Source organism: Centruroides sculpturatus, unplaced genomic scaffold, assembly GCF_000671375.1.
Source record: "Centruroides sculpturatus isolate CEXI.00-Female unplaced genomic scaffold, Cexi_2.0 scaffold499, whole genome shotgun sequence".
Classification (NCBI taxonomy): domain Eukaryota; kingdom Metazoa; phylum Arthropoda; class Arachnida; order Scorpiones; family Buthidae; genus Centruroides; species Centruroides sculpturatus.
In genome coordinates, this window is record NW_019384801.1 from 525768 (window position 1) to 543709 (window position 17942).

The following is a 17942-nucleotide window of genomic DNA, read 5'->3' on the forward strand; positions in this document are numbered from 1 at the left end:
AAACGTTTATATTACGAGTAAAACATATACAGTTACAAAAGTTCACAAAACAAAACAATTACTATATTTCAGGTGTAATAAAGTTCAAATATTTTTAAGCGACAACAACAGGTCCGTCGAAAAGGACACCTTGCGACGAACTCCTTCTTCCTGAGGAAAGTCCTTAACAAATCGGTGAGCCGAAACAACTCCTTCAGCAAGTCCGCTGAAACTCTTAATGCTGGACTACGATGTCCTTTTGCTGACTCCTGGTCAACACGAGTTCTATTAGCAGGTTTAGGCGAAATTTAAAAATCCCGCTTAAACAGTTTTTATATACGGATTGGAACGAAGGCAAATCCACCAATCAAGTCCTAGTAGCTGTATCGAAAGTCCGCAGGTCGTACAATGTCTTCCAGCCAATCCGCGGTCGAGTTTCCAAGATAGCCTGATCGGCGTTCCTATGGTGACAACCGTTGTTCGTTTGAAAAGACGGAAAAGCGCGGGAAATAGTATGTCGGACGATTTTATCCCGACAGTTGTATTTTGTCATTCGTGAACTTAGAAAACCCAAAGAGAGATCCCAAATTTTTGCACAACATTTAGCTATGATCTATCCTGGGACCGGAAAAAATCGAAATGGCTCGAACCGAAAACCGTTCCTTCAGCGCCAGTGATGAATACGAAAAAGAAGGAAAACAGAAAGAAATGCAACGGAAAAAAAAGTAGCGAATCAAATCGAATAAGGGAAATCGCGAAACGACCTCTAAAAGAATGGCAGAATCGACCCGAACGGGGAAGAAAAGATCTGTAACGAACGCCGACGAATCTACGAAGAATTTACGATCGAAAAGGAAAAGTTTAAGATCGAAAAGGGGGAAAAGACCATTGACTTGAGTAAATTTATTTTATTATTATTTTTTTCCGCAGCGGCGGAGGCCGCAGCTGCCGCGTTTGCCATTTCGTTTGCACGCATACACACGTGCAAACAAGATGGCGAACGCGGCAGCGACTGAACTGGCGACCGTCGTCATGTTGGGACCTAAGGTAATATTAACTCATATGAACATGCATGAAACAATTTTAGTTAAGTTAGTTGTTTAAAATTTCTGCTCGTTTTTAAGGTTTTGCCACTATAGTTGACTAGAAAATATAAAAAAGTTATACAGTCCTTTTTACTTTTTCGGTTATGTTATACTGTATATAACAGAGGAAGTGGAATGCGATCAGTCTAAACATGACTCCTTCTGAGATTTTACAGTTTTAAACTTTGTAATGTTGAAAAATGAAACAAATGTGGGTTCTTGTGTGTGTATGGATGTTCGTGTGTGCGGAGTGACGACGATTTTCTTCATTCTCTGAAGCTTCATAACTTCAATAAATTTTGTCGAAAATTTACATATTAATAAAAAAGCAACTCTCAGGAAGATGGTTAATCCCTCATCAGGCTAACCAAGGGGAACTCGCGTATGTCAGTGGTGGCGTAGGAGACAGAAAATACAAGTGATTTTATAAAACTGTTTATTGTAACAAAGGTTGCACTTTCATATAAAAATAAGTCTTTCGTGATAAAGACATGGGCTTATTTATTGCTGGTCGAGTTGGATTAGCATAGCTTGTTCATAGCATTGTTCATAGCATGTTTCACTATGCTGCTTCCCTGGCGCTGCTTTGGTAGCAGCATAGTGAAAAATAATAAGAATAAAAAGTTTATACCAAAGAAACAGAACAAACATATTTATTGACAATAACAAATCTAATCATATTTAATGCCATGCAGGTGTTAGACAGGATTGTCCCTGTTCAATGGTTCTCTTTACAATTTATATAGAAGCCCCGCTTAAAATGATCATAAACGACAAATTATTAACACCAATTTGCATACCAGGTATGATGAAACAAGTCAATATATAGCACACGTTGATGACATTAATTTCTTTATAACGGATAAAGAAGCTTTAAACAGAATTAATCAAAAAATTAAAATATTCAGTGGTCTAACCAATATGAAAAGAAACGAATCCAAAAGTAAACTTATTAACATCTGTGGGAACCTCTTCAATGAAAATATGAACATACAGATTGTAGACAACATAAAAATATTAGGTGTATAGTTTGGAAAGAATAATAAAAAATATAATGTAAAGGAAATGAATCAAAAAATTAATAATGCTATACAAAATTGGAAAAACACATGGTTGTTTCTTCCAGAAGGTGTAATCATATCTAATAAAGTACTGATTGCAAGAATAATGTATAATTTTTATGTTACCAATCTGACTAAACATTACTCTAAAATTATTAATAGATTGATTTTTCACTTTATCTGGAATAAAAAGTACGAATCATTAAATAGAAATATCAATACTATGCAAGGATGAAAAAATATATAAAAAATTAATGATTTAGAATGTTGTTTACAGATAGTAAATTTAATTAATTCTATGACGAAAAATAATCGTCCGCTCTCAGACATAACACAATAAATCTTGGGTCCATTAACTAAAAGAATCACAATCATTAAAGGAAACTTTCCATTCCTTATAGACAATAACAAGTGTTTTAAAAAATGAAGAGAAATAGTGACAACTCTCCTGAATAATGATCGTCTCACTAATGAAATAAAACCCTCTTTTATATATAAAAACATTTACAAAAAAGCTCGAATGCTAGACATTTAACATGCTAGATAATAAGTTTACTAGAAACTTGATAGAAGAATGGTCCAATGTGGACATGTTAGCGGCAAAATGGAAAGAAACGGCATGACGAATTCTCAACGAAATTACAACTTTTACAACTGTCAAAAACAAAGAGATAAAAGCTGCGTTAGATGTGGTAGAGACGAAGACACCTTTCATATCTTTTATGATTGTAAGATAGCAAACATACATGGTTTCGGATAAACAAATTATTTAAAACTTCGATCTCTTGGCAAAATATAACGTACCATATTAACTCTCCAGTAAGAAACCAAAATAAGTACTTAATAAATTGGATGATAGCCCTTACAAAAAGGAAATTCTATGGAAAGCTAGGTGTGCTTTTCTGTTTGATAGCAAGAAAAATTAGAGAAGAAGATAGTCGTAAAATAAAAATGGATAAAAAAACTCTAAGTGAAAAAAGTTAAAATAAATTTTAACAAATTATATTTCGGAACTGAAAATGTAATATGGAAAGCAATAAATAATAATATAGAGTTTAATGATTAATGGACGATAAGTAGGAATGTAAACACTTAAGTTAAATAGTGATGAAGTACTAAGAATTTTGCTGATAGAAAAGTACTTTAAATACAATAGATTATATAACAATATAATGGAAACATAGTTACAACCTATATTTTAGCTGTATATGTAACATTCAAAGAATATATAATGTAAAATGTCAAGTCATAAGTTCAAATTACCTCAGCATGTAAATTTATTATCATTACACTACCCATGCTATAAACAAAATATTGTTCATATCAACACTATGGAACGATTATTTTGTAAAGTAAATGGTTAATATTCCAAAAGTTTTGAATTATGATTATTACAATACCCGTGCTGTAAATATTAATATAATAATACTCACACCAATACTGTAGAATATTTATTATGTCAGATTTTTGTTTGTTTCAAAGTAAATGAATTTAATGTACACAGTAGATATTATTGATAAAAGAGATTTAAATTGTTATTCGGCAATAAAATAGCACATATAAACCATGTAAATAGTGTATATATTTGTCTACCTAAGGATGCTGTGGGAATCCAAGAATGAATATATATTATCATTTAAATTGTCGGAGAAAAAAATTTTGCTACAATAAAAATGTATGGCATGTAGTGTACAGTTGATATGACTACCAAAGCGTAGATGTGTAAAACTGAATGTTTCTAATAAACCTTTATTTAACATCAGCATCTGTTGCAGGTACGTTTTAAAAAGGTGAATTCATTGAGAGAGACAAGGATGACAGACTTAGAGAAAGAAGTTTATGTTGACGATCACGAAGACCACGACTAAGAGCCGCCGAAAACTACAGGATGCGAGAGAGAGCGTACGCTCGCTCGTGCTCCTAAGCCCCGCCTTATTTCCCATGATGCTATGAGCCATTTTTGCTAGGTAAGCTACGCGAGCACGAAGCAGCCGCAAACTACACAACCTTTGCTCGCGTAAAAATGCTGCATCATGGGAGATTAGCGACTAGTGTTGCCACCATACCGGTTTTTAAATTTATGGTTCGGATTAATTATTAATTTGTCCCGTTTTCGTAGAAATTGTAAAATTATANTTTCTTTATTTTGATTTTCTAGATATGTTGATGTTGGCACACAAGGTAGGATCAGCGATGGAGGTGTGTGGAACAAATGCAACTTAAAGGAGCTTATAGATGTAAATGCTCTTGACATACCTCCAGCTCATCCGCTTCCAGGTCAAGACATAGTCACACCATATGTCTTCTTAGCCGATGATGCTTTTGGCTTGAAACCGTATATCCTGAAACCTTATGGTGGAAGTGATTTGACTCTGGAAGAACGGATATGCAATTACAGGTAAGCATTCAGTGGCTAATGCAACTGCATCTTGCAGCATTATACCAGTAGGAAAAGGGTAGATGGTATAATAAAAAAAAAACCGTGTGATCTTGGAAAATTGATAGAGCAATAGTTGGATTAAACATATCTTTTAATTGTTTTTAGAATTTCACGTGGCCGCCAAGTAGTGGAGACAGCTTTTGGAATTTTTTCAAACAGACTACGGGTGTTCCTGAACCCCATACTGTTGCAGCCAGACAAAGTGCGCACATTAGTACTTGCTGGTTGTGCGCTTCACAACTTTTTAAGGAGCCATGAAAACACAGCATCATGGCCAGTCGATTATGTGGACAGAGAAAATGTGGAAACCGGTTTCACTGTGCCTGGTGCATGGAGGAGTGAGATTCCTGTACAGCCTGGGACAGATATACATCTTCCACAAGTGGCCAGAACCTACTCCAACTTTTACAGCTCAGAGGCAAAAGCTGTAAGGGTAACTTTAAAGAATTTTTCATGTCCGATGTTGGTGCTGTTTACTGGCAACTTCGTTTTGTGTAGCTATTATGTACAATTGAAAGAATTAAGAATAATGTAATAAAACAAACATTTATTAAACATAATATAATAAAACAAACATTTATTGTTTTAAAAATTGGCCCTTGATTGTTTATAATATTTGAGCAAAATGCCCTGTATTTCGTATTTTGCTTCTTCCCGCAAGTCTTCATTAATTTTCATTAAACTGAGGGCGACGTGATTGCCAAAATTTTGTTCTATACATGCTGGGGGGTTGCTGGGCTTGTTTGCCAGGTAATCCACAGCCCTTTTGTACAGCTCGGAATTGAGAGAGGGAGATGACACATGCGATGTCTTCTGTCTCTTTCTTTTCTCTCGTCTGTCAACTGTAACTTCATCATCCATCGGATGGGGACTAGACGGCTGGCTGTTTGATGTTGATGTCGATGTTGTTGGCATTACTGAGTGAATTCCTGAGATAGAGCTACTTGCTGGAGTATTTGGTTCCATGGTTTTATTAATTGCGAAAGATAGCTCTTGGAACTCACTTCCTTCAATACACATCGAGTCTTCTCTTTCTGTATCTATGGGTTGACTACACTTGTCCTGAAATCAAAACCAGCATTGCATTATTAATTAATTAAGGCATGTGCACAACATGTTGTAGTGTACATGTCTAATGACCATGTTAGAATGTGACATTCATATATCAAATCATCCATAACTGGTACAAGGCAACAATCAATGTTCTAGGTAAGCAACTATACTGTTGCCACCATCATACCACATTTATGTGGCCAACATTATGTTTGCACTTACATTTTCAAGTGAGGTGCTGAGGCTGATGGTATCCTCACTTTTATCTGCCTGCATGGAGTCCCTCAGGTAACCCATCTGGTCGAAATGCAGAAATCTGATTTTGTGCATATTATTAATGCCCACTCCAGATGACTTTGATTTCTGCAGCTTTAATAGTTCCCTCTTATATGCATCTTTCATAAGCTTAAATTTTTGGCTAAGGATCTTGTTGGCTGCAAATTATAATGGAAATGTTTAAGTTGTTATTTTCACTTTGCTAAACAATCAGTTTGAAAATTGGGATATGACTGAATAGATTATAGCCTATTACATCATACATGTATATTGGCTACTGTATCATATACATTTATGTAAGCATATAATTTGGAAATGCTGCTATCACTGTGACAAACATGCCTTGTGTATGCAAGATACTATATAGGCTATAATTTATTTCTGACATCTTCTAAACATAATTGCAATGATTTTAAATTACAGTCTGTTACAAAAGTATAGGAACACTATAAATTTTGTGTTTTCTCAAAATTTATTTTGAAATTATTACTGGAAATATTATTATTTATATCATTATTTTAATTATTTTATCAGGTTTTTTACATTTCATAAATCAGCATACATTTTTTTTCACAAATATTCATTTTTTGATGTGTTTTACAAAAGTATAAATACACCATTTAAAAGTCTCCTAAAAAATTATTTTATCATAATAATATTTAAAATTATCACAACTAAGGTGAGATGTCATCATTTTTACCTGTCATGGTAACTTTTTTGAATGTTTCATTGAATGTTATATAAACATTTTCAATAATGCCTCGTAGAACTGTACTTCAGGAGCATTAAATACATAAAATTTATTATTTGAGTGGCTCAGGCAAATTCCAAATAACTAATAAAAACATGTCAACAAGTCAAGCTGCTGCTGGATTACCAGTAGATGTATCTCCTGCGACTGTTTGGAGAACTTTAAAAAACAATGACAACGTAAAATATTTAAAAATGAAGTTGAAACCACCTTTAACTGCCAAACACAAATGAATGCATTTAAACTGGGCTAAAGACGAGACGAGATGGACTGAATGGCAAGAAATAATGTTTAGTGATGAGAAGTTTAATTTAGATGGCTCTGATGAGTTTTCATATTATTGGCATGTTTTAAGAAGAGAAAGCATTTAAATTAAATTTAAAAATTAATTTTATGTAATTTTAGAAAGTGTACCTATACTTTTGTAACAAGTAAAGTGAAAAACTGTAATAACTTCTATTATATTATTGTTAAAAAATAAAAAGCTTTGAAAATGATATTTTTGTAATTGTTTTAAAACATATAAAACAGTTTTCTATTAAAAAAATTTAAATAGATTTAAAAAAAACACAAAATTTGTGGTGATCCTATACTTTTGTAACAGACTGTATTGTTTTACTAATTGAGCAAATTAAACCAAATTGTATTACTAAATATACTAGCCCACAACAAATAAAATGTAGTCTACTTACAAGTGATGTTGATTCCATGTTCAGAAGCTAAAAGCTCTCTTAATTGTGTCAGTGTGGAATCCCTCTTGTTTTTTTTGTAATAATCCTCATGACGTGGATTCCACAGATGTGGATTGGCTATAGAAAAAGATTTTATTATAACCTATACTTGTAATCAGTCAGTTTTCGTTCCGAACTTTGAAACAGCATAGGAAAAACATGCCTACTAGTTAAGCCTAACTAGGCTTAACTAGCCGAAAACTATTTTTATACAAAGTTTATACTATTTTCTTTTCAATACTGAATGTATTAATCATGTAATTTACTTACATCGATAAAATTCTATAATTTCTTTTTCGATATGCGACATGTTTATGTTGTCATCCATTTTTCCTGTCCTCTCTTGCTAGCGTAAATACTCTAGTTGTTGAAATATCTGAACAGCGAGCGTACTCTCGTATCGCTGCGCTAGCGAAGGAAAAACAGCGTGGGCAAGAAGACATGGGCGGAGCCTTCGACGTCATCGGTTGTCTAGCGCACGTTTGCTAGCGTGTTTGCTCTCGCAAAGCCCTAGTTTGCGGCGGCTCTTATGCACTGCAACATCCGCAATCATCCACGTATCAGTAGGAGCCTGTTACAGTGGTCGAGATATATACATTTCTGGCTATCTGTATCTTGTAGGGAATTTTTAAAAAACCGGTTGAGAGGATGTATTGGTCCACGAATGATTTATTTAGCACACCAATTTTTCCTAAACTTATGTCTAAAAATAATTTGCAGAGATTAACAAAATTTGCACTTCACGGATAATGCATCATTTGATCTGTCCACCCATCCAACTCCTAAATTGAACAAAATTTTAGCTTTAGTAAATGATCTAAATTCTAAATTTTCGAGTTTATACGAACCAGATACAGATATAACTGTGGACGAGTCTCTCTTACTATTTCCTAGAGATAATACATATCTCTCAAACGGTCACGTTACGGTGTGCAATTCTTTATGTTATGTGAATCCTCATTACGATATCTATACAAATTCATAATTTACACCGGAAAAAATACTATACTGGTTAATAAAGTTTATTCAGAACTATTACTTGTTACAAATCAGCAACATGATGAGCAGCAGAAATCCTTGTGCATTGTTTCTGGTGACGTATACATTAATTAAATAATTAATAACAAGACAATAAATTTTGGCATGGCCATAATACCCAAGAATATTTACAGTAGTAAGATATATACAATTATATACAAGGTGATTATTATGAGGAAAAAGTATACAGAACAAGCGCAAATAAAAATAGTTAAATAATATTTTTATACTGAGTATAGATATTAAGTGAGTTATAAAAGAAACTATTTACAGCATTAATATTTCGGCATTCACATTTTACAAACATTGGCACTTATAATTACAGAAAAATTCATATAAAAACTGTACAAGTACGAGTTATTATAAAATAGATTTGATACAAAGGTTACATAATTATACAGAAATAATTTTATGAATATAGCAGTTAAAATAAAAGTTTTTATTTTTTACATACAAAGGCGTAGGTGATTACAATTGCAGTCGAATCAGAAGTAGTTTTATTGCCACTGATCATTAAATACAAATTTATTATTAACATTTTTCCATATAATATTTTCAGTGCCAAAGTGTATAGCGCGTTGTGTTCCCTTTGAGAAAAGTTTTTATAGTCAGCTTTTAGTTTGAAGTTTGCCTCATCACGAATTTTATTTATTACAAAAGTTGCATTTGATTTTTTATTTTCAAAAATAAGGGGCATCTCGCTTTCCAGATGACCCTCTTTGCCAAAGCAGTAACCCAATTAATTAAGTAATTATTTTGATTTTTAACAGGGAAATTAGAGTGGAACTTTACGTTTTGCCAAGAGATACAAATATTAAAAATTTTGTCTACCCAGTGCCAAGTTTTCTCAGCGATGTGGCACTCAAAAAATATGTGATAGATTTTCTCATTGTGATCACACCGAGGACAATGAGCAGTACTTACACGCTGGTAGGTGTGAAGATACTCCGTAGTCATCACGGTGTTCAAAATTTTCTACGTGAGTTCTCTCCACTCAGCAGGGAGCCTCCCAACATTTACCCAGGTCTCATTCCAATTGATCGTAATATCTATGAGATTTTTGTTCATACTTTGCTTATGAATGTTCGTGTAGATCAGTTTAGTATTCCGCAACCAGTGTGTCGTCACAAGGTGAAAGGTGTGACGTGAACTTTTACATGATTCTATTAATTTCAGGCTTTATATATTTTTATCATAGTTGTTGTGTTTCTTATGCTTCTATTTCATTCGCTGTACTCCAGTTTTTAAAACGATTCATGTCCATCAGTATCAGATGTTTCTCCTACTGTTAGAGGTATTTGCGAGTTGCTGCATTGCTTCAAACGTTCACAATCACTAGTTTCTTTTAATATTTATATGTTATACATGAAACGTAATATGCTCTCATGATGTTTAAGTGCCTCAAATCTAGGTTGGCAGCTTGCTCGCACATTGTCGACAATGACATAAAAATAGTTCATTTTGAAAATCTCTTTCGCAGGCAATTTAAGAGCTTCATCTTCTCTGTCATAATCAAAATTCGGTCTTATACGTCTTGTTCTCACCACTTTGAACTTTCTGTGAATATCATTTTCCTCGGCTATTTCTCTCGCTGTTTCCAAAGATGATTAGAAACCATTTTCCGATAAGTATCAAGCCTATGTGTAAATGCGTCTAAATGTATTGTCGCTTCTAAATGCATTTTTCACTCTGCCACATTTATAACATTTATCTTTGTAACANTATACGTCTTGTTCTCACCACTTTGAACTTTCTGTGAATATCATTTTCCTCGGCTATTTCTCTCGCTGTTTCCAAAGATGATTAGAAACCATTTTCCGATAAGTATCAAGCCTATGTGTAAATGCGTCTAAATGTATTGTCGCTTCTAAATGCATTTTTCACTCTGCCACATTTATAACATTTATCTTTGTAACAATGTCATACCATACGACGACAGCAGCTACAAATTCGTAGATAGTTATTTTCTTTTCTATAGAATGGCATTCACTAACCAACTGACAATCTGTTGTATTTTCTGCTAAATCCTTCAAAGCATCACATATATTTTAACGGCCTTCTCCGACTCTACCCTGCATTCCCATCTAGTTTCGGAAAGTGGTTTTAGCGATAAGGATTTTACATGTGCTTTTAAAATAGCCTATCTGACTCGAGCCGGCAAACATAGTGTACAATGTATGTAGCAAACCAAAAACAGATTTTGCTTGAACACAATAGGATGCTGCATCTCCTAGGATGAGATTCCAGCTGTGACTCCCACAAGGTAAAAAGTAAGCAAGTGAATTAATTTCAAGTATACGTTTCTGGACACGATTTTTTTCTCTACGCATATTGGTTCCATTGTCATATCCTTGGCCTCTGCAGTTTTGCAATGATATACCCAGCTGTTCTAGCTCTGTGATTATATAATTAGTCAAACTCTCAGCTGTGCATTTTTTGACGGCTAAGAAGCCAATAAAATGTATTTCAATGTCAGCTGTATTTTTATTAAAAAATCTTATAATAATGAACAGTTGTTCAACACGAGAAACATCACGAGTACAATCAAGAATAATCGAGTAATATTTATTCTTTATTATTTTGTCAACAACTCGAGTTTTCACGTGACTTGCCATTAATTGTATAAGCTCATTTTGAACATTTTTTCCGAGATAGTTGTCATTAATCGTCTTGTCTGTTACTTGCTTTTGGTGACATCGCAACATTGGATCAAATCGTGTTATTAACTTCACTAAATCTATAAAGTTACCGCTAGTCTCACTTGAATCTGAGTCAGTTAATTTCTCTTTACGACCTCTAAAGGCCAAATTGTGAGATGCTAAAAATTTACAATTGCAAGTAGTCTTTCTAAAATAACTCTCCAACGCTGCCTTTCTTGTTCAATTTGAGTCTGGGCTAAATAGTCAATAGTGGTACAGCTTTTTAACCCATTCTCTAAATTTAACCATTTCAACATACAACCTTTGTGCAACGGCTAGATTCGTGAGCCTTTAGGTAATCACCCAAGTGTTTCCGATCACACACTTCATCACTGGATCCAATTCTTGTATTTTCTAGTCCAAACATTTGACACGGAAAGCAGTAAACGGCACCCTTTGTTTGTGAATATATCATCCAGCGCCGGTCAAGTTTTTCACCATTAGCTAATATTTTACTGTAATGATATTCTCCGAATCGCCGTCTATTATCATTTACGGGGAAAAAATCAACTTTAACCAGGATTGGACTTTTTAATACAATCTCAATTTGGTTTACATCAGTGATTGTTAATGTCCACAAACTTGGGTCAGTTTGAGGATTCAGATTTTCACTTCTACCAGTCATGGATGTAGACATAGACTCAGATACGTATTCATGGCTGGATAGTGTTGGCAGTGGTGGTGGTGTAAGAGACAATAATGTTGTTGACCAGTGTTGCCGTTCCTAGTACATTTGTAGTATTCTGGTACATTTTACCCTTTCCAGTAAATTGAAAGTACATTTAGATTTTTAGTACAATTTCAGTACATTATAATATTTCAAGTACAATTTCAGTACAAATTAATATTTCACGCCTTAACGAAAAAACGAGAAAACATTAGTTTAATAAAGTCTCACTAGTGTCACTGCTTGCTAATTTAAATTATCCAATCACAACATACAAATGGTGTGTGTCCGTCGACGTCAGCAACATAGATAGTTGCACGTGTAAACGGTCTTGACTCAGTGGTCTTCTTTCACACGTTCAGTTGTCTGCACATTCTCATCAGGACCTTGACAAAATTTTTCATGCCACGTGGTCCAAACAATTCAACTCCGTCAAACAAAAATAATGGACAGGTAAGGAAATCAATGATTTTAAACTTTTGTCGTCAATAATATCAAAATATCCGTTAAGTCAGAAACAAATTATTACAGAAAATAGTTTTGAAATTGTACGAGTATAAATAATATAAATACTTTTATATTATTTTCTACCACTATAATTTAATTCTTAAATTATGAACTTCAATTTTAGTAATCGTAGTAAAAGAAATAAGGGTTAATGTTACGTATGGTTCCAAAATGGCCGCGCTTCCGACTGTTCCAAGGTCTATATAAGAAGATCAGGACACGCGTGATCTACTTCTTGAGCTGCCATTTTGGGGTTTTTTGAGTTGCATGTTTTAAGCAAACTTGTACGAGCAGTCAGTTTTATATGACATTAATTAAACTAAAATTGCATAAATCCTGTAATTTCCAGTCAAAAATATAATAATAATTTCGGATGATTATGCAACCCCAATTTTATGTAACGTTTTCATCAAATAGTTTAAAAGAAACAAGCATCCTTATCTTTTGCTGTCATGATTGAAATTAATTAAATAGGTACTAAAACTGATGCAATTACGTATATACCACTTCGTAAAGTGATGCAATAACATCAAAAAAATTTAAAGTATAATAAAGAATAAAATAATATAACAAATTTATAATTATTTTTTTAAAGCACGATTGGTTATAAAATTAAGATGAAATTCAATAGTATTATTAATAAATGTTGTCAATGTAATGCTCATTTTATAATAAGTAATAGATGTGTAGATATATTTTTAATTTTAAATAGCTTTCAAAAAATTCCAAAAATAAGATTTAAAATTAAATTATTTGACAATAAACTATATATACATAAATTACGTGCTTATATATATAGGCACGTAAACAAAGTATTCATAGAACTAGTACATTTTGAAGAAAAATAGTACATTTTTTGAAGGCGCTTCAGTACGTTTTGAAATTTTATTGCGCCAACACTGTTGTTGACTCATTATCTTCGCTATTATTACTAGGTGGCAGCGGCACCAATGACGCTGTTGAAGGAATAATGTCAGCTGAATTAGGGTTACAGTGCAATAATGTGTCACTTTCTGTCAATGAACAGTTTTTAGAAGTTTCTTAACCATCACTTTTTATATATTTATATAAAGACCCACGTAGATTTGCTTCTACCTGTTTTTTATAGCTTGTTTCCTTTTGATTGCTTGTTTCCTTTTTGAACTACCCGACTCAAATTTTCTATCGGCATCACGATCACGCGAACTCATTTCATAAATTTTGTTTCGCACATAAGAATAACTCAGAAATTATTTACAGGTAGTTTTATACAGATTTTTTTTAAACAATTCACTGTTTACCATAAATACTATTAATAATGTAAGATTCACTAAAACTTCATATCATTTGATGTTTATTTACCTACTGAAAGATATGTGCTATAGAAACGATTATGTAACGCATACAGCTGATAGCAAAATAAGCGTCGGGTGACAAGAGTTAATGAACGAAATGAAACACAGGGATTCCCCGAGCGTAAATCGTAAACGCCACGAATCACAAAAGTAACAAAACCGCGAGTTCAAGTGGGATTTGTAATGCGCGAGGCGCAGGTTTCAAATAGTAATAAATTTTTCAAATATGTTTTATAGTCAAATTACAAAAATTATTATTATTCACTGATAAATTAATTAATTTTGATATCGTTAAATTAATCTTTCTTTTAATACGAATGTGAGATTGAATAAATCTAAATGAGAAATTTTATTTAGGCACTTATTAATAATAATATGTACTGTACTATGAATTAATCAAATTCAATTTATTGTCAAAACGAATAGCTAAGGATAAAATATAAAGTTTTAAATATCAACTTTCTTCTACTCGGGTTGTTGCGCGAGGACCCGGTGGATTGCCCTGCTTGCCACTCCCTAAGGCCGCCTCTGAGTGGCGGTTACTGAGGCTGAGTGGTTCTTATTCGTCACACAGAGTAATCGGTGGAATTATATTTAATTATATTGAACAGTTAATTACAATAATTAATTTATATCTGTTTTCATTAATTATTCTAATGTGAGAAACCGCAGGTTCTAGGAATTGTTCTTAGGAACCANTTAATAATAACATGTACTGTACTATGAATTAATCAAATTCAATTTGTTGTTATAACTAATTGCTAAGGATATAATATAAAATTTTAAATATCAACTTTTTTCTACTCGGGTTGTTGTGCGATGACCCGGTGGATTGCTCTGGTCGCCACTCCCTAATACCCCGTTCGCACACAATCCACGACTCACTTCGATCTCGATTTACTCACAATCTGGATTGTGACTGTCGCCAATGAAACGTCGTGCTGTTCGCACAGGTAACTCGCTTGAGAAGAACCCGGCTATTACACGCGATGATAAAATTGACATAACTACGCGATAAGTCACGAACAGTGCTGCCGTTTCTAGGGTAAAGGTCAATTAAGTGAACAGCTTATTTAATTAATTTTTGATCTCCATATCAGATGTGAATTAATACCTCTGATAAAATCTAATAAGACATTTTAGTTATTAAGATTTTTAAAAACAATGAATTAAGAATTGTTCTGATTATTATTTCACGATAATCGTTCGTCTTATGTTTTTTATCCGAGCGTGAGCTCGATGATGGTCGAGCTCGGAGAGTTTTCTCAGTTTTTATGGTAAATTTAGGGCGCTGTTGAGGTAGTTCCACTAGAAGCAGGCGGCAGCACTGGTCACGAACAAAAACAAAGAAAATACCCAAGCCCAACGATTACGATAAGACAAAGATGAAGACAAAGAAAATGGAAGCTAATAACAAAGATGCGTTACTGGTAGGTCTATATGCAGCAAAGTTAATAGACATTCGCAATCAAATGACTGCAAACAGAAATCGTTTAAGTCATTTGATCAACATACGTCGTAGTATGAAGAAGAGGAACCAAGACATTAAGATTTTGCTAAGTAATGTATTGCAGAATCGTGCCTCACCAAGTTGTTGGTCATATCCAAAAGGCAGAGACTAGTGGACAACTGTTGTAAAAGCATGGACTCCAGCAAAATGGAAGGAGAATTTCCGAGTTTCTCAAGAAACATTTTAATTTCTGTGTGCAAACTTTAAGGAAATGGAGCGCCTAGATACAAACTATAGAAAATGCATTCCATTGGATAAGAGAATTGCGATAGCTCTATACACACTGTCTTCCACAGCGGAATTTCGGAGTATTGCAAACTTGTTTGGAGTAGGCAAGACATCAGTTTTCGAAACATTGCACGAGTTATGCAACCTGCTGATCGAAAAGCTAGACTCAAAAATAATGTTTCCTGGAACAACAAAAGAGTTGTTAAAAAAGCCGAAGAATTTGAGAATTTATGGCAATTTCCGCAGTGTATCGGAGCGATTGATGGGACTCATATTAAAGTCAGTCCACCAAAGAAACATGCAGTTGATTACTATAACTACAAAAGCTTTTATAGTGTTGTACTGCTGGCAATATGTGATGCAAAATACAAGTTTACCTATGTCAATGTTGGTGCACCTGGGAGGAATAACGACTCCCACGTGTTTCAAAACAGTGGAATCTATCAAATATTCAATGTGTTCACTTTGTATAGTGAACTGAGAAAAAGTTATAATGGGGTTAATGTACCTCTACTTTTATTAGGTGACTCAGCATTTCCACTTATGCCTATCTTAATGAAGCCATTTACTGACAGTGCTGATTTGCCCAATGAGAAAAAGCAATTCAACTACCATTTGTCTCGAGCCAGAAGAGTTGTGGAAAATGCATTTGGTCGTCTAAAGGCACGGTTCAGATTCATCAGCAGAAGATTAGAACTAAACCTAAATAATGTATCATTCCTAAATCGGGCTTGTTGCATCCTACATGACATATGTGAAGAACTAAATGATAACATACATGATGATTGGTTAAATCAGCTGCAACATGAGACTACTGTCAATTCTGCTCCCACAGTAGTAGGGGAATATGATCACTCAGCACAAGAAATTAGAAATGCACTTGTCATGTACTTTAACAACTAAGATAAGATTTATTTACTTACACAAACCAAAAATGAATAATTCAGATTTTATTTCATATCATTAATCAACAATAAACACATTTTGTAAAAAAATGATTGAGTTTGGAAACAATAAGAAGATGTGTAATGAATACAATGTTGTTGTAAATCAAATGTAAAATTATTCCATACATTAACCCCATGTAACCCCTCTGTAACGGGGAAATTATTTTCATTTGTTAATAAAGATTGATGATGATAATAAACATTTTGTTTACTTGTTCTTATTTACAAGAGCAGCAATTAAATTCTTTTTGTAAATTTAAACTCTGGCGAAAAAGGCTATTTTGATCTTTAAATAAAGTTAATATTTGGTTATCGACCTCTCTCGTTTCCTCATGCTGTCTTTGAACAAGTTGTAATAGTTCAACAACATGGCTAGTTTTCTGCTTTTTATTTCGATGCCTGCTTTCTTCAAATCTCTTTGTTGGAGCACTCTGTGAATATGAGGTGCTTGCAGTAGGTGATGATGTACTTAGGTCTAGTACAGGTTCTTCAGATTTGGAAACAGCATATGTAGCCTCTGCAGTACCTGTAATATTGTAAATAAGTTTGTAAATAAGAGATAAGAGCATATTAAGTACAAAAAACAGTTACAATTACAATGCTGGGTATATCGTCCTGAAATACGCAAATAAGGTTGCACGGTTTAAAACACCTAGCTAGCATCAAGTTCAACAATTCTGTACATTCATGTCAGTATGACAGTTTTTTAAATTTTTAATTAATTTTTTTGTATACTATAGTAGCTCTGACTTGTGAGCTATAAAACAGTTAAACTGAATGTGCTAAAAGGTAGTAGCTTTTGGATAAGTTTTCAGGACCCAGACAACTTACCTAATACGACTAAATTTTCATCTTGTATGTTGACTGTATTCATATAATTTATGCCTGAATTTAAAATTGGCAGTGTTGATTCCTGCATCAAGCTTGTGTTATTAATAGGCAAGCATCCTAATATTTCATGAGTTCATTCAAAAAATTTCCAAGTGGAGGGTTGCCCACCACTAGGACCAACTGCAATTTTTTCTCTGCTAAATAAAAGAAAAGAAAAAAATTAGGTAATTATGCAGTTTTAATATTTATCATAAAATAATATAATTTACAGTGGTGTGAAAAAATATTAGAATACTATTGAAATAATGTGCTTTTCTGCATTACATTGAATGTTGTGCTAAATTTTTGTAACCACTGTATATTTATTAATAGTTATATAATTAAAGCTGCACACCTATCTAGTTCTAGCTCAGTTCCAGAAACGAATAATGTAATCAGAGTATTAAATCTGACAAAAAGTCATTAATTTTCAAATTGTAAATGTCACTAATAATATATATATATATACATACATACTTTCAAATTTTCTGATAAAATGTAATAAAAAAAATATTGCATGTAAAACTAGAAATATTAATAAATATGTGATTTTTTTCACATGAATATAATAATAATTCGATTTTTGCTAAATTTTTAAAATAACAACGTTGCCTGGGTGACTTTGACTGACCTATATTGACCTTGGTTACTCTCAAAATGTGTTAACCGGAAGTCGGTTAGGCAAGGGTTAATGGCATTTTTAAAATTTTAATGGGTGCGTTTACTTTTTTCAGGCTTCCAAGCTCGCCAAGCTGACACCTAGCGC

At 33.4% G+C, this 17942-nt stretch overlaps 3 protein-coding genes and 1 pseudogene across 3 annotated transcripts in view; 2 read left to right on the top strand and 2 right to left on the bottom strand.

The window, feature by feature from the left end:
- The first annotated feature begins 972 nt into the window (after positions 1–972).
- LOC111629543 lies at positions 973–5223 on the top strand. Its single transcript, XM_023373461.1, has 3 exons — positions 973–1026; positions 4276–4523; positions 4671–5223. Exons 1-3 carry the CDS (start codon positions 973–975, stop codon positions 5098–5100), a joined length of 732 nt encoding a protein of 243 aa, XP_023229229.1. The 3' UTR covers positions 5101–5223.
- Positions 5224–5495: 272 nt separating this feature from the next.
- On the bottom strand, positions 5496–7904 carry LOC111629556. The gene is made up of 3 exons (XM_023373468.1): positions 7647–7904; positions 7338–7454; positions 5496–6052 (listed from the first exon to the last, which is right to left on the bottom strand). The coding sequence occupies exons 1-3, from the start codon at positions 7702–7704 to the stop codon at positions 5811–5813; spliced, it is 417 nt and encodes a 138-aa protein (XP_023229236.1). The 5' UTR covers positions 7705–7904; the 3' UTR covers positions 5496–5810.
- A 6845-nt stretch (positions 7905–14749) lies between these two features.
- On the top strand, positions 14750–17936 carry LOC111629555 (annotated as a pseudogene).
- The window catches only part of LOC111629544, a 4990-nt gene continuing 3572 nt past the window's right edge, over positions 16525–17942 (bottom strand). The window contains exon 2 of the mRNA XM_023373462.1: positions 16525–16832. Coding sequence (XP_023229230.1) covers positions 16525–16832 — 308 coding nt within the window. The remainder of the gene's footprint in view (positions 16833–17942) is intronic.